Genomic DNA, 27,032 nt, shown 5'->3' with positions numbered 1-27,032 from the left:
CATCGCTCAGTGTCATCGCTCTAGGACTCCCGGTTCTCGCGGTTGTAATAATAATCGATTCCAAGACACGCGTCCCATCCGTTTGCTGGCAATTTCTGTCAAAACACGCCACTCGCTCGCCTCATCGGCCTGGTGCTTTCGATTCCCGGTATTGCGTATTGCTCGATAATGTCTCCCCAAGGGGAGGGACGACGACGATAGAATGTCTTCTCCGTCGTTGCCGAACGGTAAGAGGATCATTATGGCGTTGTAAATCCCGTCCGTCGTCGCCAAACACACGACACTCATGAGGACACAAGGACGCAAACAGCAGCAACAGCAGCAGCAGCAGAAGCAGGAACAACAGCGCAAGAAGGTAAGGGGATCAAGGACGCGACGTTCCCTCTGGATCATTGGAGCTGATTTGAGGATAATTTTGCCACAACTTTCACGCTTGGCTGGCTCGTGTTTACCAACCAGCACCAACACAAGGAAAAGGTCGAGAAGCTGTTTGCTCGACGACGCCGTTACGCCAACGAATGACGGCACTTCAGTAGGCGTAGGAGTAGGGGGCCCCCGGTTTGCGGGTGGTCTCAAGACGTGCTCGATGCTTAAGCTGCTGTTGAGCAAGCCAGGAGGGGCATTTTCATCATCACAGGCCAGTCAATGGCCTAGCGCGATGTTTAACCACACTCACACACACACACCCCTTCCCTTTTTCATAGTCTCACCTGCTGAAGAGCCAAATCGGACGAACCTACGAGGGGTACGGGTTGCGATACGGATGATTTGAAGGTAATCAAAATCGTTTATTGAATTCATAACGTGGAAGGGGACCGGTACTGGCCGCAGTTGAAGATTGGAACCATTCCGTGGAACACACTGAAAGCGAACCAGCGGAACGAAGAGAAAGAAAGAGAGAGAGAGAAAGAAATTTCTGGCGCACCATGCGCCTCCATTGATGCCATGCCGTGCGCCTCCATCGGTATTATCGGTCATGAAAATTTAATGTTCGCCACTTGCCAGCCTGTCCTGTACACGCTAAAGCTAAAGCTAACACACACACACACACACACAGTCATCCAAACCCATTCAAAGAGAACTCATAAATCAAGACGCATACGGCACGAAAGACGACGCCGGGCGACGGCGGCGGCTTCGGAACGCTATCAGCAATCAGCGAACCGATCGATCCGGGTTTGTTTGATTCAACAGAGCACTTGCCGGAGGGCTGGAGGTGCGGCGAATGGCTTTGATTGCAATTCGAATGATCTCACGCAGCATATAGATTTCCCTTTTTCATGGCGTGGCATGGCGCTGCTCTTTGCTCCAGTATATCGGGGGGGTATACAATAATGATTGGCTTCATCAAGCTATTGGTAGCAATCTTCGCGCTGTTTGGAGTATTGAACTGAGATTTCTTCAAAGCATAACACACACACGACGCACACACCAGGGGGCTGGTGTTCGTTATTTTGTTTTTGAAGTCGTGTAGCAACGCGTCTTTGGTGAATGGGCGCCATTTGATATGTCAATGTAACGGTCCACCAACCACCAGCTCCTGCATGAAAACATTTGCTTATATTGTTTGGATTCATCATTTGCTTCGAAAGAACATTATTTGATTACTTCAAACGCCTGAGCTACCGAACAACAATAGTGTGCTTCTTGCTCGACAATCTGCAATTTAGGCAAAGGCAGAGTTATCAAGTAATTGTTTAAGATGCATGGCCACGATAGCAATTTCCCTTGTAAAGAAATGTATATTGATGGTTTGGATTGGTTGTATAATTTCAAATACAAGGTCACGATAGCAGCTCTAGCTTACGCGAGCTTACACCGTGTCCAATATATTTTCATACAACTACAACCATCGATATTTTCTGAAAGGATAGACCATGTTTTTATCCAAGCGTTTTTTTAGTATGTAAGAAGAAACTTATAATAATTAATTATAAAATATGTTTCGAAATCACTCCACCCCGTAACTTTTTTTAACAAGCCTTAGTCGCTTCTCAAACCCGCATCGTACGCGGCACGGACGACTTCCCTTGGCATTTCATCCCAAATTTTGTTTATAGTTGCCTTGAATTGCTTACACTAGCGATCACACTAGCCCAAACCATTACACTAGCCGCATTTTGAAACCTGGGGATGTTTATTTGATTATCTTTTACATCGTTGATGTTTCTGACCCACAATCTATCGTTTTGAACATTGTGACTTTGCTCAAAGCTTTTCATCTGAGAAAACAATGTTACGTCAAGCGTGACGCGATAGAAGAAGTTTCGCCCTTTCCAATCTTTTCTATTTGTTAGCTTCCGAAACTCCGTGAACGTTACGTTTTTTTGTAAGCATTATATCCTAGATTATGTTTGAAAAGGTTATGCATAGTTGATTTCGAGATATTCACATCTGCAGCCATTTTTCGTATCAAAGCGTTGAGGATTACGACGGATTCGTTCCCGAACGGTCTTGATCACTTTTTCTGTTCTAACCGAACACTTTCGCCCGGATTTTTTATCTTCTAACGAGGAAGTCTCACGGTACCTTCTAATGGTCTAAAAAACGAAATCACGCTTAAAGCCAAGATGTTTCAAGCTCTTGAAAATGACGCTTGGGCGCTCTCCTTGCAAAAGCTTTTTTTTATGAGACAGGAGCGAAATGATTTCATCGTTACTTAAATCTGACCACCAACAGAAAACAGATCAATCCAACTATGTAAATACTAAGTAAACACTTCAGTTTGACTGGAGTATATTGATTATTGAGCTACTTACTGTAAACATACAAAAGTCGTTTAGAAAAAAGTTGTATGAGAATACCTCGCGGATTTTGACAGTACTTTACAGCAAATTACCAACCGACCTGTGCTTCGAATGTAAAGAACGTTTCTTTCATTTTAAAGGTGCTTAGCTACGATAAAAACTTTATTTCAAGCTCACTTTGGCAATCTTCGACCTAAAATTGCTATTTATGGCGACATATATTTACAAAGAAGAACAGCTACAAAGCAACTCCTAGTTGAGCTCAAGGTGACTCAAGGAAAATGGCAGCCATTTGAGCGTGCGTAAGCGTGAAAAGCTATCGACGAATCAAAGTTCAATTGCAACCGAAGCGAAACGCCAATCCGTTGACCTTCCATTTGTTCAATTGAAATCACTCCTCACTCCTTGTGGAACATCATCGCATTAAGCAGCATCACAAAACACCCGCAAGAACACCGGCATGTTAAGGGTGGAAATACTTGTTAGAACCACCCTCCACACCGTAGTTTGGACAAGCATTATAACCTATACGGCACTGCACGGTTCGCGAGGGAAAACAATAAAATCCAACACAGCAAAGGGATGAGGGAACATTTCGTGTGTTTGGCGTTGTTTGGACACTTAAAATTCAAAGCGCGTAACATCTGTACATTACGAGTCGGTGAGAAGTTCCCCAGCCAAACAAACACACAGACACGGTGCACGGCCACACACACACACACATACACACGCATGTGGCGAACGAACAAATATTGCTGCATCCTGGACCAACGCGGGAATATTTGCCCGGCAACCGTTGTTATGCAACGACGAGATGGCGAAAGTGCGTTACTGCGTTGGCACGCTGAGTTCACCACTTCTTGCCACGACACCAGGTATGGTCCTGGGGCGAAAGGTGGATGTCCTGCCCACCGAAAAGCGCCGATCGATATTGTGGTTGAACATTTTATCAAACCATTCGCGTGCGCCACACCCTCTCCTCTCTATTTGTTCTCTTTTCTTCTCTTTTGTGCGATGGCATGGCGACGGCGACGGCGACGGCTGGCTGGCTGGCCGCGAGTTAATTTAATGCTTGTAGCATGTAATTCATTTGCATGCAAATGGCGCCAACAACGTTGGTTGCTGCGTTGGCGACAGCGTGACACACCGTGTTCCGGGCGTACAGCAGAGCCAGCAGGGAGAGCAGAGGGAAGGGAGGAAAGGACTTAATTGGGACTGGACAGTGCGCGTCCGTGTAGCGGGTGTTATGCTTGACAAATTAGTCCCCCCTTCCGCGCCAAAACAACACATAATGTACTTCATAAATTCATGTTTGACTTATTTGTCGCGCGTGTTACACACACACACACGCTGAACTAGTTGGCGGTTTTGTTTTTAGTTTCGAAGAAATGCATAATTCGCAGTGCAGATTGGCACTTTCGGACAAGCGACATTATCAATACAAATTACCACATTGTGGGACAGCGAAATGAGAATTCAATCGACGAACATTCAGGAAGGAAGCGTTTTTTTGGCTTTCACACATTCCCATTGAGCAAGATGCAGAAGAGAATAAAAAAAGAAAACATATGTGTACACCTCCGGCGACATGCACTCCCGGTGCTTTGTTATTGCCATCTGCTTCAACATGGCCTGATCCCCTGAGGGTTACAGCTTCATACGCCATGTTTCGTACACCCTCGTATCAATCGGAGTCCCTTTCGTCGCCATGCCGTCGAGTCGCTGGCATCGGGTGTTACAAGATTTCCCTTCGGGCGAAATCAATCCACATGCTACGATATCTCGTACTGAAGCTGATAAAAGAAAAGAAGATAAAGAAGGATCCGGTTTGAAGGGCTTCAAACAAGCTGCTGCTGCTGGGGAAGATGTTTAACCGCACACACCATCTCCCTTGTCACGATTCTGTTGGCACTCGTTCAAAAGCTCCTTTCCTGTGTGTCTCTTCTGCCAGCGAGTGTAGCAGGTGCAAATGGCAGGGGGCCTTTGGGCATCGGTAAGTGACACACAAAACATCACCATGCGACGATGAATCACATTCCACAGCGTTCCCTGTCATCAGCATGAGCATAGCAGCTGCTGCGGATGCTGCATTTTACAAACAGCACAGCCTGCTGCTGCTGCTGCTGCTGCAGCTGACATTCATCTGGCTTCCACCAGAGCCGCTTACAAGCTGTCGTCGTCGATGTGTCGTGGTAGCTGCATTAACTGCCTTTGTCACTCCGTCGCACTCAATGCCACGGCCAGCAGCAACCGACGCGACACTTGCAGCCCGTTGGCCGGCCGACCGTGGGATGGAAATGTTTCGCGGGATTCGAGGAATTCCTAATTACCGCAACCATCTTAGTGCGCCACCAAAAACCAGCCGCACTTGGTAGGATTTTGAAGCGACAAATTTTCATCAATGGGGGATTAGTTTGGGCGTAGGAAGATTTCCCAAAATCCGTGCCCCATTTGCTGGGAAATGATTTCAACAAAGAAAAAGCTCAAAACGAACGAGACCAACGAAAACCATTTCTCATCTGAAGCACACACACACACAATCACCTACATGGACTGTTACTTTCTTTCTCGGAAAATTGTATTTATTCCTTATCCGACACCAACACTGTGGGAAGAAATTCAATTTTCTATCGCCATGTGATTCGATAAAGCAGCGAAAAAAAATCGTTGCATCAAATTAGCAGCTTGGAGAAAAACTTTTTTACCGAGGGAAAATGCGTGCGTGTATGTGTGTGTGTGTGTGTGTGTGTTGGTGGCGGCGCGGGTTTCGAAGTGACGAAAATAAATTCCTTGTTTGAATGTCCCTTGATGATCCTGCGCTTGGTGAAGCAGTTGCGTAGGACGTAGGGAAGTTGAGGGGAAGTCGAACGGGAAAATGATGTAGAACACTTGAAAATGACAGCTTGGATTGATCTGCTTGAGCAGCATCTTCACGGTCGTTCGCCTGGCGCCGAGGATATGGCGAACGTAGCTGACGACTTTAACAAGATGCTTACGAGTTTAACTTTATTTTTTGTGACAGTTGGTTTTTACACGCTGTCAGCATTGTTGAATTGGTCAAGAGTATTTTGTGTTAATGTTTAATCGAAAAAAAACGGAAAATTGTTTCGAGTAAGACTCAGTGCAACTTGCATCGTTGTTGCGGTTTTCCCAATACCCATTTTTACAAGGTTCGTGTCGGTCGTAGTATAAAAACTGTAGTACCGATCGTGGTGAAATTTTGAAACACTTTATCTACACAAGTTTTGCTAGGTAGCATGGTAAAGTATTCTTATAAAATTTGTTGAAATTTTCAATTTATTATGTAAAATTACATGTTTAGGCAAAATCCTGTGAACCAACACTGTCCGATCAAAATGCTGTCAAAACTTAAAAAATAGGAAATTTCATAAAACCCCCACGCGGAAAAGGTTTGGAAACAATAGAGTGATAAAAATGAATGTTTGATTGCTAGTCAGTTGTAGACAGTGCTGGGTATGATGGATGATGCATGTAAATACCAATGTCTTGTGTACGATGTTTAACGGACAATTAAATATGAAGACAGATAGGAATTTGAATGTTTAATCTGTTATGCACCTGCAGGAAGGTAACGTGGGAATATTATCCATTTTGTTCTTAATAAAAATTGAAACTCAATTTCTTTTAATTGTTTACAAGCTTCTGATGCAAGGTAACTAGCCGAAATCACGAACATTTAGAGACACAACCCCACCGGTAACTTCAGCGGTTCGATCGTGGTATTTGAATTTGAAAAAATTAGTGCAAACTTGTCATTTGTTTCTTAAAATATAACATCAACTTTTACATTCAGTCTAGAGTCTCTTATTGCAACAACTATGACCTTGAGACAAAGTATGAAATTATTGCGCGCTGCCCACAAGTGGTTTTGTGGTTTACACTAATTCTTACTAGCTTGCTTACTTGAGTCGGTCACCACGTTGCTAGTTTTAACCAACATTTCTCTTTGAAATAGCCCAAAACTGCATTGATCGAGCTAAAACAATAAAACTGTTGACTGTTCTGAATGCCAACATTCAAAAATTTGTGGTAAATACGATCGTTGGGTGTTAAGCGAACCCAAAGCTTTGCCAAACCAGTGTTTGCGTTCTGATAGCCATACCATATTTGGCATCTGATGACTCTCTGCTAAACGAGGAAACTTTTTACCCTTATCAGGGCTTAATTGTTTTGGAAAAGTATGAGGCCCTTTTTAGAAGTTCGAGAATTTAAGCGATGAATCTAACGCATTTGGTTGTTACTGTGTGAAACTGTTGTTTTATTAGAAAACAGTTTTTAAACGCTTACAAACAGTACTATGAACTATTATTGGATTTTTAAGAGCACTATCAGTTTTTGTTAGGCAGACAACTTGGTGTTAAGTTTGTTTCATTATTTTTATTGATCATCTAATGATGAAAAACAACACATCTGGTGATCTGAATTTGAAGGCGTGAACCAATAACGGATTATCACCCAATCAGTGACCTCACGGACCAGCTTCAATGAACGATGATAGCTTGCGGTTTCATGAGATTGGTTTTGGTCATACTAACCTCAGTAAACGGCCAATCGCCGCTTATCGTACGGACAAACTGCGTCTCCTTCGGCATGTCTGGTGTTTTTTTGGCTAAACTGCGCAACGATCCAGCGATGCCAGCGAACGATCGCACGAACTCACCGCAATCGGATGAAGCATAACTGTTACCGCGGTTTGCATTGATAGCTGAGGATACCACAACCACCATGATCATTGCTTCCCGAAAGTTCCTCTCGAGAAACTATGCACTAGTATGGGTTATGATTTGGTATAAAATCCCATCTCGAAAAGCATTAGATAACAGTTCCGAACTCGATCTTCAATTGACGCAAGAGTTTTGTTGAGAGCATTATCGTCTTAAAATGAAGCAGGTGATCTGCTATCTCCTGCTTTGTTCTGCTCTACACGGAGGGGCAACCAACAATATTTCCGAAAACAGCGGCGGCGCCTTCCAAAAAGGACCGTTCGTGGGAGGAATTTCAGAATATGGCTTAGAGATTCTGTTAACTAAATTGAACGACATCGACCGTAAATTGATGCTTCTGGAGCAGCTTCAATTGGAAATACATCACCACCGAGAACGAACGGAAAACAACAATGCATCTCATGAGAAAACACTAACAACTAAAACACCGAGTCCAAAGTTAACTAGTATCACATCATGCAAGGGCGCACCAGCCAACAGCTCCGGAGTGTATCTTATCAGTGACAATAACAACAATAGTGCCCCGTTTAAAGTGTACTGTGAGATGGAGAAGTTTGAAGGTGGCTGGACCGTCGTTCAACATCGCTTCAACGGTTCGGTTGATTTTTATCGCAATTGGGATGAATACCGTGAGGGATTTGGTCAGTTGGACAGCGAATTCTGGCTCGGGCTGGAGCGAATGCATCAACTCACGACAGCTCGCCCTCATGAATTGATAGTCGAGATCAGGGATTTCGAGGGCAATTACGGGTATGCCCGGTACAGTGCGTTCCAAGTAGGCAGCGAAAGTGAGGAGTACAGCCTCAAGACCTTGGGATCGTATTATGGCACCGCAGGTGATTCGATGACGGAGGACAACATGGGGGAAAGCTTCACAACAAAGGATCGGCAAAACAATTCGGAACCCGCCTATCGTTGGGCTGTTGATTGTGCAGGCGCTTGGTGGTACGGTTCACTTGGTGGCTTTGCGAACTTGAACGGACGATACCAGAACGCTACCGATATGAAATCAATTTGGTGGTATTTCTTCAAAACAGACATGCGAGGATTGAGCTTCACCAGGATGATGATCCGCGAAAAGTAGGAATTATTGGATATTATAAGAATAAAAATATATGTTAAATGACATTTCCAGAAAAAGGCGTTTTTATTGGAGGGTTTTATCTGCTTCCATGGGGGAAAATCCGAAAAACTTTGAAAGATTCCCGTTCGGGAAATTACTCTCATGGTTCGATAACGTTGATTGGTTTGATCTGATTTCCAACAGGAAGCCAGCTGGTAATGAACGAGGTTGTACGATGATTGCCCCTCGATATTCGGAATAAACTCCTTCTCACTTTCATGTTCACCCTTAAAAAAATCATATGATTCTAATGTTCCAGCCAACATGAGTGTAAAACGTTCCGGTGGTCGTTTGCAATCATGAATCTTTAGTCTGTTGTTGCATTTTTAGCATTTTTAGGGATATATGCTGACAACAATAAAAGCATGGTTTAGTACAAGTAACACACGAAACGGATGCATAAGTTGCATGTCGGAATTCATCATTTTTATTAAAAAAAACACACTTTCCTTGCCTTGCAATTACTCTTACATTTTCCACGAAACCGATCGATACCGAGTGCACATCATAATTATGAAGGTTTCTCGCCTCACATAAAAAATGAACCACGGGGAAACCTTGAAACATTCTAAATTAAACCAAAAAATATCAATTTGTATATCTGAGATGATCGAACACGAAGCTATGAAGCGATGGACACTGCTAAAAGTGCCTATTGTTAAAACGCGCCTCTATGAAATTCACGCCATAGCTTTTTTTTTGCCAAATACTATAATAAATACTGCTGAAAATTGTAGTTCGATATGGTAATCAAATACTACAATTAAGTTGAATAATTTCGCCCTAAAAAATCCTCAAAAATAGCCCAAATTAAAGTAAGAGGAACAGAGTTGGATCAAACCAAAGATGCTATAGCATTTGACTATAGGTTCTTAGCCGAGCTGTTAAAGCAGCATTTTGATAACCAGCTACAACTTTGTTTAACTAAGAAAATATTTCCATCCACTTTCCATCGAAAAGATGCTACTTTCCATGTTCATCTTTATGCTCGAGTATGTAGCTCAAGGACACACACCCAGTAGTAGCAAAGAAAGCATCTGCTTGAAATGTAAAAGTGACTGTTCCGACGGTTCCACGCAGTCTCCACCGATAGTAAGTAATAGCCAAAGTTCGCTGTTCACTTGAATTGCGAATTGCAGCCCCCGTTTCAGAGTGAGATTACAATCGTAGGAAATGGGCGATAGGTTCATTAAATCAAAATGTACCCACCACCACCCTGGTCCACCGGTCCGAGTTCCTTGTCCTTCTTCTTCTTGCTGCACCCTCGTCACCTCGCTGCTCGAATGCCATAAAAGTTATTTCGCAAACCATTAGATCGGAACCGAAAATCATCAATTCCACGACCACGACCAGCTATCGTTCCGTCGTTGGAGAAGAAGGAGCACCCACCGTCGGTCGGTGGTCGGTGATAAAAAATGCACGATGCTCCAGTTGGGTGCGTGCGTGTGTGTGTGTGTGTGTGTTTGAGACGCACCAGATTACACCGACTGCACCGACTGGAATCGACCTTAGGGACGTCCTGTATCCTAGGCAACTCGCTTGCTGTGCAGATTGAACTACTTCGTTCTTCGGTGTTGAACATTGTTCCAGCGAGCTCTTGAAGCGAGCTATAAAAATCGGAAATCACGAAATGGATGTGGCGCGCTCCACTATCAGCCAACACACACACACACACACGCACACACTCACCGAGCTCATGGTAGCAACAAAGGAAACATTGCTCGGTGCGAAAGTGATTTCCTTTATTTCGGTGCTCCGTTGGTGTTGTGTTATGCAAAATGAATTATTTACGCTACGCTAAGTAAATGGTCCGCTTGGTGGAGGTGATTTAAAATAACAAGCGTAAGATTCTCCGCTGGTTGCAATTCAACCACCAGCTGAAAACCAACTTTCTCTCTCTCTGTCTCTCTCTCTCTCTCCGCCAGTGGGCAAGCGGTGTAATTTTTCACTTTGTAATAAAAGCGCAACGACGGATTTGCGGTTGGTTTATAACAAGCGCGCACACACACACACACACACACGGCAACAAAAATGAATGAAAAAACACGGACGAAAACGGACTCGAAGTGTATGGGGAATGCGCTTGCCTGAATCTCAAACAAACAAAATACTCCACACCATTCCGCGGGGATCTCAGCACACAACGGTACAACATCATCAGCTGCTCGTGGTGGTGGTGGTGGTGGCGATGCTGGAACAGAAATAACAATCATCACACCCCGAAAACGGGCGTTAGGGCGAGTGGTGAAAACTACGCGCGGAAAAACCCGGCAACGCGCATCGACCACGGAATGATTAAAAGGCACAGACCGTTGGCTAAAGCGTCCATTTTTCTTCACGCCCGCAATACCACCATTGCGCGCGATCGTTGGCCGAAAGATCGTCACCGTTTTATGCCGGGCAGGCAGTCAGGCAGTCCATAATCCGTCCTCCGTTGGTGGCGTCGGTTGACGTCGGTGGGTGGTGGTGGGCCTTGGCTCGCGTGGTAGTGGATACTTTACATAACTGGAAAAGAGAAACGCTCCTGGAAACAGTGAGCTTCCGAGCAGCCCCAACCAACCAAACAACCAACCAACCAACCAACCGCCCTTGATATATGCTCGATGACAAGCGTTTGGTTTTGTGTCCGTTTGTGTCCACTGGAAATTAAAGCGAAAAACTCCGAGGAAAAGCGAGAGGGGATGGTGAGAGGACTTTGCGCCAAAAAGGCACGGTTAGGCGGGCGACGGTAAACGGGCGGCTGTAGAGAATAATGGTGGCATTAGTGTCCTCGTGTCGGGGCCCAGCATGGCAGGCGCGAGCAAATCAAAAAGCCATCGCAAAAGTAACCATAACCATGCAAATGGTTCGGTGCCTCTGTTCGCCGGGAAGATCGCATCGCATCGTATCGCATCGTTTAATGAATTAAACATCAGTATGCAAAACAGTCCGTTACGTTTGTTGGAAAAAGAATGAAGAAAGTAAAGCTCCCTCTGGAAGCAAGAGGACCAGAGAAAGAGAGAGAGAGTGAGAGAGAGAGACAGAGTGAGAGAGAGTGGACAAATGGGGAGCGACCATAATCGAATGTCCTGGAAGGACACACCCCAAGGGTAGCGCACCATGACGCTCCTCCGAACGGTGTCATGTTGGTGCGGATTTTGCGCGAAAACGGATCGAATGTCGTGCAATTTGTTACCAGGTCCACGCGCGCACCGGATGGTCTTGGTCCGGTCTTCTCTTTCTCTCTCTCTCCTCCTGTTTAATTCTAAACCTGCCTGGGACGGTGTCACAGGATCGTGTTGCTGTTAGCCCTGGCCCTTCGCAACCTTGCGCATCGCGCGTGGTCCTGCATCGAGGTGAAGTGAAGATGCACCACCGGGAACCGCGGACCAGGAAGTTTGTTGATAAACATGTTTATAAATCACCAACCGGGAGGGGGCTGGTACACGTGAGCAACGGTGTGCATGGATGGCATCATCATGGCAAGTGGCATCGTCAGCAAGCTTCCCGGCTCGGGATGGGAATGGAAAAAATGAATCCTTTCGTGTAGTTTGATAAATCATCGAAGCTAGCTTTGAGGGAGCCAATGTAGAGCGTACATCCCAGCGTACGGCCAACTCTGATAGATGAAGTGGGAGCCGTTGCAAAATTTATGTGTTGCAGGCAGACGTTTACTAAATGTACGCTCTTTAAGGAAGGTAATAGCTTCTCGCTGCTTTTCTTTGCCACAATAAACTATATTGATGGATCTTGTCTCTGACAAGGTTACTGATAAAGATAGCAACTCAGTTTTTAGATGAACAGTGTATTGAATGAACATCTTCTATTCCATTCAATTATTCCATTTTCGTCTTGCAAAGGATTTTTTTCAGCTTTAAAGCAAGCCATGATTACACTTCTTTGCACCAATAAAGGAAAGGAAATGTTATAGAGATGTGTCTTATATTGATAGTTACATGATTATTTCTAAGGAATTCCAGGATGGTTGCGAAGGCTTTGAACGAAGCTATATAGCTTCGTTGATCAAGATGCCACTTGTACTGTTACGCTGATCAAGATGCGTAGTTGTAGACATACACGGTCTGTGGCAAAGTAAACAGGACTTTTCAATATAAACATTTTTGGAAGCGCCACATTGCTCTGTGTATATGAGTTTGAAAGGTAAATCCTTTCCTGATTTCCTGTCAAAATTTCATGAAATTTGGTCTATTGGAAGCAAAGTTATTGCGTCTAAAGTAATACATGTTTTTGTGGTCGGTACAAAAATGAGCATTGAACAATATCAAATTTTGTTTTTAATTCGGTATAACGTTTACGGACACGTTTTAATCGATGCAAAAAGTATGGTTATGATTGCCTATCCCGTGGCAGAGACTAATTGAGTGAATATCAAAGAGTCGAAGACGCTCATTACTATTGTTTTTTCACAGCCATTTCATCGATAAATTATTTCCCGTATTCACCTGATCTGCTAAAGATCTGCACGCTATGAATTTTATTCATTCGGAAAACTTCATTTGCTGATGAAACGACTACGTTAGGCAGACATTTTGGCCATTCAAAAGGCTTGGTGCAACCACACAAACATACTTCACTTACTTTACTTTGCGACAGACCGTGTAGTCTTCTATTTAAAAAAAAAATCAGCTAATTATTGGTTTTAGTTTTTTTAGATTTAATCCTGCTTTAAGAACTATGTGACCAGTTCATACCTTCAACCGACATTGTTACGCTTGTTATATCTAGTGTCAAGTAAAGTTTACGTGAACTGTGTGAATAGTATTATTCTTGGCCCATATAAAAAATAACGGAAATGCGTAAAAACTTCACCAACGCGTATAGCATAAAGGGAGCATTAGGAGCGAAGAGCTGCTACGAGTATCTATCGTTGTTCCAGCAACGAATTTTGACCTTTTCTCAATTATTTCAAATTGCCAGTTCTGCCGACCAGTCAAATTGCATTCTGTGATGTACATCACATTGGTTGGATTAAGATAAACACACGAAAGAGTTACCGAAAATATAAATCTTTTCAAGGAAGTAATAATTACTGTGTTTTCATGGCAACCTTAAAATTTCAGGAGATGAACTACACCCAGACGAGTGTAGGAGACGACATTTCACTTCGATCATTTACGCAGTTTGTCTAACGGATCGTCTCTAACTTTACCAACTTATGGATCACGATTTCAAACAGCTACTTGATTTTGATGGACATGTACAGGTCAATACTGTTAGCCAATATTGTTGGCCGTAATTTTAAGCGCACAAAGCAGCGAAGAATCCGCGCTAACCAGCCATCACAAAGTGTCTTCATTATCTCCGTTATCACATTTCAGCGACCAATTTACGTAGGCGGATCCGTGCTGTACGTGCCTCTGAGACAGACATAAACGGTCAATTTCGTCGTTTTGCGCCGACCCTAAAAATAGCGTTCCGTTAATAATAAACTTCATCCGCACAACCGAAACGAACCAAACCGCTCCACTCCGCGAACAAACCAGCCCTGGGACCAGAGCCCTTACGAACGACCAGAGCGCGACACTTCGTGACGATTAATTTAGTTCATCAATTTCAGGGTGGCAATTTCGTCCATCGCTAATCCTCTAATACTGGCCCACCACTCAGCGGAAGCAGCGCCGCAGTCCTGTTAAGGGTAGCAATCTCTGCGATCAAGATGCTCACGCCGTCTTGGGCAAACATCGAAAGCGGCCGAAAGAAAAGAGAAACCGATCCAAAATGAGTCATCAAGAACAACTTGGTGACTTTGCCGGGAGTGCGGCACTTCATTCTGGATCCCCAAACCCAGACGCATACGCGCATGACGAGTAGCAGCAGCAGCAGCAGCAGCAGTTGACACGAATCGTGTCCTTCTTAATATAGTTTGTTCGTACCATTCACGCTGGCGGTGCCATCAAGCGCTCTCGAACCTCTAAAGACGTCAGCCATCAGCGCGAATGCGAATTGCGTTGACGTCGGAGCAAGTGATCCAAGCTAGTGGGCGCAACGATGTCGAGGGAGCGTTGTTCTCGAGGGCTTGGGCCATGCCGAGAGTTCTCTAAAAAGTTGTTGCTCCTGAAGAGCACCTACTCGGTGGAATGTGCAGGGAAGACGGTAACGTATTAGGCAGCAAACAGTAATATTATGTTTACACATATTACACCCTACAGCTCCTACGGGGTTGTACGGTATCGACTTGGAACGACGACGTCTAACAAGACCTGCTGCTGCTGCTGCTGCTAGCACCACTACACAGTCGTGGGTAGTTTTGAAGTGCATCCGTCGACGTCAAGATGCATGAACCTTAGGGGGGGAAGTGAACGCTGCTGAAGGGATCAAAATGCTCCGCAAACATGGCACGGTTCCGGGAATTGGAAGCTCGTTCGGAAGGAAGATACTTTGAGTTTCGAGCTTCCTCGAGCCGCTTCGAGTGCCACGGCTGGACCACGCAACAGTGAATAGCATTCATGGAAGTGTCCCGTTTCGCCATCGTTTGACAACCCTCGAGGGGTAAACTATGGCGTCGTGGCCACACACAAACACACCCGGTACCGGTTCGCTGGACTTGAAGATCGGAAGCAAAAGACCAGGCCAAAGCTCAGTCGCTTCACCTTCCTGGCGCACGGATGCACGACTGCAATAAGTGCTTTTGTCGCAACAAAAGCCTCAACCCTCAACCCCAAATTTCAACGCTCTAAGCATCTTAAAAAGATGCCACCAAAATGTGACAATAATAGATCTTTTCTTCTCTGGAACAATGGGCGGAGAAAAGTGTTTTTTTTCCCCACCGAAAAGTTCCCTTATTCCTGCTTCGTATGTGTCCGTTTGTGTGTGTGTCGTTGTTTTGCAAACCGCAAACATATGACCACATCGGGCGAAAGCAGCATATTGATGCATCGCAGCACAATGGAACGTAAGTTTGGTATCCTCGACGTTTGAATCCGGACGCGCACACACACACACGCATGCATGAAAAAAAGCGAGCGACGAAATATGTTATCACTCCGATTGTTTGTCGAGCTTTGGATTTTTTTGCTTTGCAGACGTTTGCAGAAGAGTTGCAAACAGTTGTGTGTTTTTTTTGTGCACTTCGCAGCACTTTTTCCCTGCGCGATGGCCATCCGATGGTCAATAAAATTAGCACAAAACAAACTCCCCGAGAATAGAGAGAGAGCGAATATGCTGCCAACGTGGCGGCGGCGACACCGGTGGCCAAACATGGTTTCCGTCAGGATTGAGGTTTTATCGGTGGAGCGCGCTCCACTAATGCTGGCGACAAAAGTTTTTCGGGGCCAACCCATCGTTCATCGCAGACACAGAGAGACAGAAAGAGAGAGAGGGCGAAAAATTGGAGCCAATGCCGAGCGCAACCCTTCCTTCACTTCCTGACGTAACGCTTGGCTAGCGAACAATGGAATGGCCACGGACCGGTGGTGCACAATGCAAAATTGTTTTCCCATCTTGGGAATGGGGCTGCTCGGGTTCTCTCTTCTTCTTCTTCTTCTTCGGCAGCAAACAGTCACCAGGAAAAAGGATTTCCTTCCCCCTCGCCAGGCAACGCTCAGCAAAGGTAGCTATGTTGTTCTCCGGTAAAAGACTTACCTGGAACAACGTGCCGAGCGGATGGGACCGAACAGACACCGAAATACGACAGATAACAAGCCTCCAACACCGGGTACACCGGGACACCTTTCCCGTTCCTTTCCGGGTGTCAGCACGCTTTGAAGAATCTATTCTTCTCCGCTTTCTTTTTGCTGAATTCAATCGAGCTTTTTTTCGAGCTTTGTTTGGCGGCCGAAAATCCTTCGGGATTTTCGCATAACATGACACGACCTAGCTGCTCGGCGATGCACACACACACACGGAGCGGAATCGAAGTTAACCGACCGACAAAATGAACAATCGAACTGAATTCGTCTAAAGGCGTGCTTGGCGTGGGGTCTATACGCAGGATGGGCTCCTCCACTCCTCTCGTTCACGATCGCCATGTTGCTGAAGCTACTTAAGACGTAAGACCCATCCCAGTGTCCCAGTTGGTTTGACGTTTGTTGTTTTCGGCGTATTTTGTTTTTTGCCACGCTCGTTGGCTTATGAAACACATACCATCCGGTTGGTTAGTCAACTTTTCCAGTTACCGTCCGGTAGTCTGTGGTAACTAAAAATAACTTTCCACTGACCAGGAATGGATGGATGGCGGATGGATGATTTGACATTGCTGTTGCTGCGAAGTGGTGAAGGGCCGAAATCGCTTGGGTATTTGGTTGTCTCGTAACGTTGTGCAGCTCCTTCGTTTAGCAGATTGAGAAAGCAAAGTGCGGAACTGAGGAGGGCAATTTTGTAGCAAACAAGAAGGAAAAGGGAAACGGAAGCCCTAAGGGGCCATCTGTAAGAGTTGGTACGACTGTGCCATGATTAACAACGAAGCAAGTGATGCAACTCACCTTGTTATAAAGTGTATACAGTACAGTGTGTTATAAAGTGTATACAGAATCAGGTCCGCTGTGCCCGTGTTCCATCTATGCTCTATGTTGTCTTATGTCCAATCACAGACATCGCAAACGGTAAGCTCCGGCACATCATGCTACACCAAAGGATAGTTATATTGCATGTCTTGTATATTGTTAATCTTTCTTCTTATTCTTACCACGTAGGACATCGGACCAAATTTGCATGCTCTAATAATGGCCAGGAAAGATTACAACATAAGGTGAACAGTAAACACATTTGTTGCGAATGCAACGAGGAGTCACCAAAAAAAGAAAGAGAAAGGGCAATTCGATAGCTTCTTCGCTATATTTTATTCTCTATTTTAGATAACAAGCACAGTGTGTTATGAGCGAGAGTTAGGAATGGTTAGGAAGGGTTAGGCTTCAAATTTAGTCCTCGTTCTTGGTTCTTGGCTGACTGGTGCTAGGCGCATCGCGCTATTATTATTATTTTTATATCCCTATTCGTAACGCTACCGCTCTCGTTTTTTACTCACTCGCGTCACGCTACTCCTACGCTTTTGTCATTTCTGACAACATTATTGCACAATCTAGTGAAAGTACTAGTCAGACTAATCCTGATTGTCAAAAAGATTCTATAATAATGTATTCGTAATGAGCCAGAAAACTAAGCTTTTCGCCCAAAAGTACCCGCGAACAGTTAGATTTAAATCGAGAAACTGAATAATTCGGACGATCTGTTATTTTCTTGTTCTGATTTTGTAGTGCATTTTGTTCGCACGAATTGTGTAAAACAAGGCTGGCACATAACTAGCAAAATTATTTTAAAAACATATAGAAATACCTCTATCTTTCAGTTGAGCAAATATTTTTGCTAATTTTAATTTCGAAAGCAACGAAAGAAAATATGGTTTAATTGAGCTGAATGACAGCTATATAACAGACATCTTTTAAATGAAGCTAATATATTTGATTAACAAATTAATCTTTTAATAAAATTTAGCTGTGTTTTTTTTTAAAAACATATATAAGGAAGGACAAGTCGTATGTTTGGGTTTGGCTGTGATTATGTACTTTGAATTTTACTTTGATTGTGTTTCAGTTACTAAGAGTTCATAATCATGGAAATTTCTAATATTTCGATGACAATCACCAAACCAACCAAAATGTTTCAAAATAACTCAAAATTAGTTAACATAGCCCCTGTTGTAATTATCATGTTTTCGGCATACAACTGCACTAGTACACCGTTCGCTCCACCAAAAAGAGGAAACAAAAATCACGAACACGAATCTAGGCAGCATGAATAGATCGACGCTTCGTGATCATATTAATTGATAACACTCTTCCCTAGAAACCATCTTCGCGCGACCAGCCACCGGAAAAGGTTTCTGTTAATGCGAAAAATGTGGCCCACAGCGGTCGATGCGAGGATGCTTTTCACGACGCAACCATCCCGAGCGTTCAGCCGAAAGTTCGCGGGAAAAATGTGACAACCACAGAGGCATGCGTAGCGCGAAGCGGGAACGCAGGACGGCTTTTTGATTTCTTCTCTTATCTCCCAAATTATGCCCATTATCGGCACAAAAGTGTGTGTGTGTGTGTAGGGTATGGCAAGAACGCAGCGCGATACGAACACGCTCGCGTTAATTAGCATTTAAATGGGACTCATTCAGCGGGCAGACATGCGAGCATCCCCGATGCCGACCTTTTTAGCGACGCTTTGGCACCTATCCCGGACCCATGCGCATGTTGCTACGCATGATGCATGGAGCAAGTAATGATCCAAGGAGCCCTTTCCCCCAAAAATGGCTTCATATCTTTTCCAAACTGTTCGTTTCCTTCTCAACGTCTCAACCGGAGTCAGGAGGTCGGACGAGTTTGTTGCGACGAGTTTGCAAAAGTATGCGTAGGGATGGGTGGCACTATCGTGGCACTCCCGGGAAAGGGAATGGCATCTTGCGCAACGCATCCAGCGAACGAATAGCGAACCAAACCTTCCCCGGGAGTGGCAAGTTCCAAGGAATTTCCCTCCCCACCGCGCAGTACGCGCATTACCGCTTTTTGGTGCCGCTTTTTGGTGAAATTGAATATTTTAACGGGACGGAACCGTGGCCCGATCCCGGGGCTCGAAAAAAGGTGACACATTCCGCGGCTGGTGACCGGGATAATGGCTTTAATACAATTTAGTTCACAAAATCAAATTGGTTAGCGCCCCCCAAAAAACTTGCCACGGTCTTACCGATACCTTGAATGCTTGAGGTCTACTAACCTGCACCATTACGAGGCCGGCTTATAATGGTTTGTAGGTAGAAGATGATATAACAACGCCAGAGAGAAGCGAGAGAAAGCGCGTGCCGGAACATCTTGTGCTTGTGCTGCCAGAGGAAACTAAGCGCAGCCTTGCAGAACAACGGGACGCTTATTAGCATAATAATTAGCATAATATTAAGAACTGCAGCATGAAACGGGCGCTCGTACATTCGCTTCTTTGACCTTGCTGCTGATGGTGGTGGTAGTGGTGGTGGTGAGAGGTTTTTGAAATGTGACTCATTTATGTGACACAAAACGGTCTGTATCGTCTGCCAGTCTGTAGCAGCGGCTTCGTTTGTTGCTAGTTTGTAAGGAATTAAGGCAATTTGGGCAACACATGCAGCACAATGAAGTTGCAGATACTGTATTCCGGATGCAATTCGGTTGTCTCAAATTCTGATCCTGAGCAAACGAGTCAATTACAAATTGGTTCATTATTCGTTTGAGCAAACGAATGGACTTGATATTCACAATTTACTGATTATGTCGTAGTAATAAGCTGCTGGCGTCAGTCTTCTGATGTCTCAGTTCATCTGTTCCACTACAGAACAGAAAGCATCGTATAATTACGTCATCGATCCCGAAGACAAAGCATGCCATGCATGCATCTGCCGAAGGGGGGGGAAGGAAATCGAAACAATCCACTTGGGGATTTGTGTGTGCAGCATTGGCTGGAGAAATACCAACACCACCATCACCACCACCATCGGCTGCTACCAGGGCAACGGAGTTGATTTTAATTTCATTATCACTATCCCGCAGCAACACACAACCGCACCGTGACCGCACCATCCAGAATGTCCTTGCGTGCCTTTAGCTCTGGGTAGCTCCCGGAAGTGATCGCCGTCCCTTTTCCTCCTCCTCCTCCTCCTTCGCACGAAGGGAACCTCGAACCAAACAACCTCGGTCGAAGGAATTGTCCTCGGAAGTGAACTCGTCTCGTCGGTGTGTGTGTATGGATAATGAAGGGAGTGGAGTTGAAGTGGAGAAGGAATTTTAATTAAAAAACTTTTGTTGTGGTTCGTCGGTGTTCCCGTTCCCGCTCCCGGCTACGATGATACGCTACTAGAACCGATGCGGTCATGCTGATATGGTCGTGACCGGCGGGAAGGAGAGGAACGAGAGGGCTTTAAGCTGCATCCGAGTGACATAAGCGGTCGCATGGGTTATGATGAACTATGACCGAGTTTTTCGGTCACACTGCTGACGCTGATCCGGATGTGTGGCTGAGAGGGTGGTTGCGGTTGGTCAGTTTGGTTCGGTTGGATGAACCTTTTTTTGAGCGTAAAGTAAAAATGTGTCAGATTAATGTGTGGCACATTGTAGACAGTTTAATTGCAAAGAAAAAGATGCTAACCTGAAGGGCTCATAACAGGGAATTGTCTCTTGATCGAGCTGAAAGCTCATCTTGGTAACATGTCGTTTTGCCTTGTACTCGGAATTTGACCATTCTATTCTTAAATGGCACTTTAAGAGACAGAACAGGCACTTTAAGTGGGGTGACTAATTTAAGTAGGGCTTATTAAATTCCAGTTTTTGGAATTAATGACCTTTCCACTTTGGAATTCATCGGTCTCTAAACATTTAATAGTATTTGCAAATGGTATGCACGACTTTCATCAACATTTGTTTCCAATTTTTTGCAATTTTGAAAAGGGTCTAATTGAATAATTTGTATTTGTCATGCTTTGATAACATCTGTAACTACAAACATTTCTTTTGACTTAAAAAACAGGTAATTCTAATTTGATTTTAGTACTGAACGAATAAATTTTGTTCTCCGTTCTGCTATAATAGATCATTTTCCATATCCATAAAATACCTTTGTAAACCTGGTTTCATTAATTCGCTAATGCTCATGCTGCCTTTTTTTAAACAAACAGCTATTTTTAATCGTGTTCTATAAAAGCAATAGTCAAGTGAAACATGTTGTTCTCAATTGTTAAATATAAATTGCCAATCTCTACCGTTTAACCCTGTCTCAAGAGAGATGCCTTGAAAAAGCGAAATGCATTTCATCGCCTTCTGAAATGACCTTGGATCTGCCGAAGATTTGTTTTATTTCTATCTTATAATATTTCTATAGTGTGACACCACATGTTCGTTTTATGTATTTTTTGTATATTCAGAACATTACGATCACTGATCACTTTCCAAATGTATGAAAAAAAAAAGTTTTCCAGCCCTGCAAGAAATTTGACGTTTTGTCTGTTTTCTGCAAGCATCTATGTCAAAAAATAAAAAATCGCAAATCAATAGATTTGGTGTTTATTTTTCTTTATTTTACGTTTTACTTTTTTCAAAAAGGCCCACTAGAAAAACAGATATCACAAAAATAGTCGAGAAAGGTACGGAAAACACGCAAAAAAAGTTTATCCACCCCATACAAAATAATGCATGAAATTTTATAGTATCGTATGGTTTTTTCTTCAAAATAATCAAATAAGATTTTTTTTCTCTCCATTTTGAGAATGCAGTTTACTTCTTTAATCTCATACGCATCTTTTAAGATCCTATCGATGGTTCTATCGCCTAAAATAATGGAGTTATGCACCAAGTTACTAGACAACGGATCATTTAAAAAGGGTTCTATCAACATCACTTAGAAATGAAAAACTATTAATTTGTTAGGAGCTTCTTAGGCGTATAACTCCATTATTTTAGGCGCTAGAGCGGCCTTTTATGTTACCACAACATTATGTGTTTTAATTCTGGATAAAATTTGAAAAACTAAATAAAAATAATTCAGTTGGATGGAAAAGACACGAAAACTAATTCAATTAACGTTTCTGGAGGTTCAATGGTACAGCCTTTTTTAAGCGATTTCTCATGACATTGTACGTTGACGAAACGATTTTACAACATCGAATGCAGTGTGGTTGAAGCCAATAACCATTATTTCATACCTTTAGTACCTCAGCGCGCAAGAATTTTACTATCCTATTTTTACCGTTAGTAGCTTCAAATTTTTCTAAATTTCATTTTGTAAATACATTTAAGATACATTCACCACGTGCAATGAACGCGTCACGTGCAATGAAGAGCGGTTTCGAATTCTAAATATCGCAACATGTATTTCGCGATTATCGATTCTTCGGAAATGGTAAACAATTAGATTAATTTGGAATGCTGTTAGCACACCAGTGGCACGGGTGTGGGGGGACTTGAACGGTGTCCAACGAACGGTTGTCTTACAAACTCACGTTTTGTAGTACATTGTTTCCTCTGCAACCGGAGGGGCTGGCTGGTGGCTAGTAGCCCTCAATCTCAATCGAAACAATGGACTAATTGAATTTTCTCGTGAATTTGCTGTGTCCTTGCGTAATCAATGTTTGCATCGCAAACTCCATCGGATGGTCCCCGGATGGACCAACCACAATGGCGGATCGTGGTACAATTGTGCCACTTTACCGTTCGGTCACACGAAGCGGGAAAAACCGAAAAAGTAGCTGATGAAGAAGAAGAAGTAGTGGAGGGGAGAAAAATCCAATCACCAACCAGGCCTTCGTCTGTGGCTAAGGAAACGCAAAGCAAAACTTTCCCTGCACTCGTACCCAAAAGCGTGACCAGCGGACCAGCCAGAATGCCGAAGGATAAGCTTGACACCAGGCAGACCAGGCGCTTCCGTTCGCTTCTCACCTCTCGTATACATGTTCTGGCAATTTCCGGCGAAGTGGAGGGCTCGGAGTCGAGGGCATCGGTCATCAGCAACAATCTGCAAAGTGTCAGGCAAAGGATTTTTGAAGCTTTGTAGCACTTAACCCACTTCCCTGGACCACTGGACTGCAAGCTGCACTGTGCCCTGTGCGGTTCTGTGGCAAACACTGTCCGACACACACAAACACACACACCTAGTTTCACGGAGAAGAAAACTTTCTTAATTAGACTCAGTGCAGTGTTTAAGGGGGAGCGGTGTGTGTGTGTTCCGGTACCTTCTCGGTTCGTGCAACAAATACTATCGTTATCGTCTGTACTGTATCCGTTTCGAAGGTATGAGCACTTGCAAGTGTATCTGTGTGTGTGTGTTCAAAGCTGGATACCGTATCATACACTTCATCCTGGTATCGGGTACAGCAGCACCATCCACCATCCACCAGATAGCCAGATGCCAAATCGACCGAGTCACGTCTTTCTGGAAGCGAAAGTGTCCATTTCGTAAGTGTATTCGAGCAAATGCATAGAATCCACATTATCCGCAGAACCGGGAGCCGTTTGCATCCTGTGCAAAGCGGACCAACACACCCCCTCAACCCCTAATTCTCCTTCCCCTTCATCACTTCAAAGTGGTGGATGTGAAAATAAAGTTTCCGATATCATGGCGTCCGCTCGTGCGTCAGCTGGTTGATGCGCTCTGTGGAATGCATGGTGGTGGTTCCAGTGGCCAACGGAACACGACGCTGCTCGTCACGTGGCTACTGCCTGACCACGGGGCAGTATCTGGTCTCGAGGAAGGACTCTAAACTCTAAACCACTCGCGTCGCACTCAAAACACAAAAGCAGATCAGCGAGAAATGTTGAGAAAGAAACACACACACAAAGACACACACACACTGATGCATGCATGCATATGGTTCACATCCGCTCCGAAACGGGGAGCTGCTGGTTTCGTTGCATTAAATGCATTCCCTCGCACATACGATCCCGGCTACCTCGTCAGACACCGGTTCTGCCGGTTGGATGGTTTTTATTTTGCGAAACCATTTTTTTTCCTCTTACGTCTTTTCGCTTTGGTTTTGTTTGCTTTGCTTCTTGCTTGCTTGTTTCCCGTTGTTTGCGGCCCGTGGCGAAACATTCCGTGCTTGTGGTCGGAGCCCTCGCTGCTAGGTGGTAACAGTGAGCTACCAAGCTTTTTTTTCTGTTTCATAATGCTAAACGAATTGTTAGATTAAATTCACTTAAAATCGGCGAAATGTTTTGCGAAAACATTTGAAAAAGATGCATTTTGGGGCAGCACGAAAAAAACGGTGAAAAAAAGGAATTTTAAGGACACAAAGCACAGTGACAGAAAGAATAGTATGTGTTGGCCAGCAATTGGAATTGCAGATCATCTACCGCAGCAGCAGTAGCAGCAGCAGCAGCAACAGCAGCAACATAATTACTGCAATCAGTGTACCGTGGGTTCGCAACGGTTGCTTTGTTTTTTCGCGACGCAAGTGCTGTTTGCTTTTCATGTTTGGCCTCAACAACAACCCAAGCAACCTGCTGGCTGTTGCCCGGAAGGGGCTTTTGCAGCACTCCTTCATCGCTCCTCCACAAAGAAACCTCAAGGACAGGACAAGGTGGCTATTATCCCTGCATAAAATACGAAATTTGTCTGCGGTGCGGTGCTCGCGGGGCACCAGGTTTGAAGTTTGTGTGAAAACTGTTACATCCTCTGAAGCCCTGGTGGGATGCATTCACTTCCTCTTTGCATACGAACCACGCAGGCAGAAAGTAAGGAACACCCAAGGGGGCGGAAAGGTTGCCTCGGATGTTATGCAGCAAGTGTTTCTTCGCCCTATTTGTTGTTGCTGCTACTCTGCTATCCTTTGCCGCGACTCTTTCTTCCACCGAGAGCGAGCCATTTTGTTTTCCTCAACTCCTGTCACGTGCTCGTCGGTGGTTTGGGGGGGTAGGGGGGTCGGTGCACTACCATGTCCAACGCCCAACACCTGCCGCGCAAACACGGAAAGTGATAAGTTATTTCATTTAAAAGTTACACATCCTGCGTACACCCATACACACACACACACTATCATGGACAGGTTCCGTGAGGTGGAAGGATGGTAGCTAGCATAAACCAAAACGAGGTTTTGCCAGGACACGATATGGTGGTACGGGCATGCTGAATGCATGCAAATGCAATTGCACCTTGGCTCTCTCTCTCTCTCTCTCTCTCCCTTGTGGTCGCATCGGAATTGAGCGTTTCAGTCGATCAGTTAATGCGTTGGTTGCTAGTCCTTCTTCTGGAGTGCAATCGGTGAACCAAAGAGGACCAAGGACAAAGGATGGTGATAGGTCCATATCACTGAACCAAAGGAGGATCGCTGTCGGTGAGTTGTGTTTCGTTTGTGTGCCAGAAATCCGGCTCAGACCGGGGAGGCCCCATTGGCTGACCGATGTTGCCGGAGATTGTGTTGTGCCACAAATGGTGCTTCTGTCTTTTTCGGTCGCATCCGAGACCAGCACCAGTAACAGCAGCTGCTGCTGCTGCTGCTGCTGTTGAAACAGGACACTGTACACGAAATGGAGCCCATTTTGCACTCTTGACATTGAGGACACTATCAGTGACAACGCCAGAGGCCGCAGTTTGCATGCCATCGTCCATTTCATCCATTTGCACGATTTAAAAGAAAGGCCACAACGGGTTGCAAGAGCCCAGCCAGCGGGAATGGTGCTGGCTTACATGTAGATTACGTGTAATCCTTACGGCTCTGCGGTATCGGCTACGGATGTCAACGCCACCGGACCGTTGGTGGGACGATGCTGCTGGAGCTTAATTTGTGTCCATGGTGTTGGGACCGGTTGGTCACGGATGCTGGATGCCTCGATGGATGGAGCTATGTTGCCGGGTGTTTTCTAATGCCTTGCATATTATCATTATTTTCGACGGACGAGGATAAACTTTATAAAAATGTAACATTATCTGTTTTTGCAGATTCATATCAAGTCATGAACCATGGATGAATATTTATAATTTTAAAACATGTTGTCTAATAAAAGAAACTAAAACGGAACAGCTGGTCCGGGAAGAACAGGTGCGAGAACCGTAGCGCTTTCGCAAACGGTACTTTCAGCCGACGGATAATGACGCATAATCGAGTGAAATCCGAATTGACCTATCGAACCTATTAAACTACGAGGGTGAATCAAATATAAACGAGACTTTTCGTCTTAAGGTCCCAAAAATGTAGATAGAACGTTCTCGCTTTTTTAGTCGTTGATTGGTTTGTCAGGAGTAAGAAAAGCGCCCTGGATCGCCTCATTGACACTCTCAGTGTCCACAGTAATAATTTTGCTGCATGAGGTACCTTCGTCATTTGGGCAACATATTATAATCAAGTTTCTCGCCGTAGAAGGCGTAAAACTAAGCGAAATCTTGAGCAGATTGACTGCATAGTTCTAGGAAGAGACTCTGTTGCGAGCCAGAGTGTTTGCATAGCATAAAAAAATCTTGGTGGTCATAATCGTGTTGAAAATGAGAGCCATAACTGCAGACCTCGCACCAGCCTAAGAGTGCACAACATTAAATCCTTTAGACGGCTTATTGAGAATGACAGACGTCGCATCACTACAGGACAATTAATGCGACCGATTCTTGTAATGTTTTAAGTGAGATCCGACTTGCATATCGCCTCAAAATATGGGATATAATGATAAGGGAAGTGGTTCTCTTAATGATTATGCTCGTCCGCAAACACTTGCAGCCATTACTAGCGAAAAAAATGTAGTAACTGAGGTGGGAAACATTGGAACACCCTTGCTACAGTCCTGACCTATTACTCTGTGAATTTCATGTGTTTAACTCTCTCAAGGAAATTTTGGGAGATAAACGATTCAACAATGATACTGAGAATGAAACTTCATTTGCGCAATTGGCTGCAAACACGACCAACATCTTTCTACGAGAAATATATGAAGAAGCTGCCTATCCGCTGGGAAAATGTGTTTCGGAATCAGGAGATTATGTAGAAAAATT

General features: G+C 44.4%; 1 protein-coding gene across 1 annotated transcript; it reads left to right on the top strand.

Annotated features, from left to right (window-relative positions):
• Positions 1-286: 286 nt before the first annotated feature.
• LOC125959411 (fibrinogen-like protein A) lies at positions 287-8,576 on the top strand. The gene is made up of 2 exons (XM_049692235.1): positions 287-355; positions 7,839-8,576. The coding sequence occupies exons 1-2, from the start codon at positions 287-289 to the stop codon at positions 8,574-8,576; spliced, it is 807 nt and encodes a 268-aa protein (XP_049548192.1).
• Positions 8,577-27,032: the final 18,456 nt, after the last annotated feature.

This window comes from Anopheles darlingi, chromosome 2 (genome assembly GCF_943734745.1).
Source record: "Anopheles darlingi chromosome 2, idAnoDarlMG_H_01, whole genome shotgun sequence".
In the NCBI taxonomy this organism is placed as follows: domain Eukaryota; kingdom Metazoa; phylum Arthropoda; class Insecta; order Diptera; family Culicidae; genus Anopheles; species Anopheles darlingi.
Note: the sequence above shows the minus strand (reverse complement) of the source record. Positions and strands in the feature narration are given on the sequence as shown.

Bases quoted from the DNA above. Each gene is read 5' to 3' on its own strand.
- LOC125959411 (XM_049692235.1), top strand. From the start codon at position 287: ATGAGGACACAAGGACGCAAACAGCAGCAACAGCAGCAGCAGCAGAAG. The intron at 356-7,838 runs GTAAGGGGATCA...CTTCTGGAGCAG, and splicing joins AGGAACAACAGCGCAAGAAG to CTTCAATTGGAAATACATCA.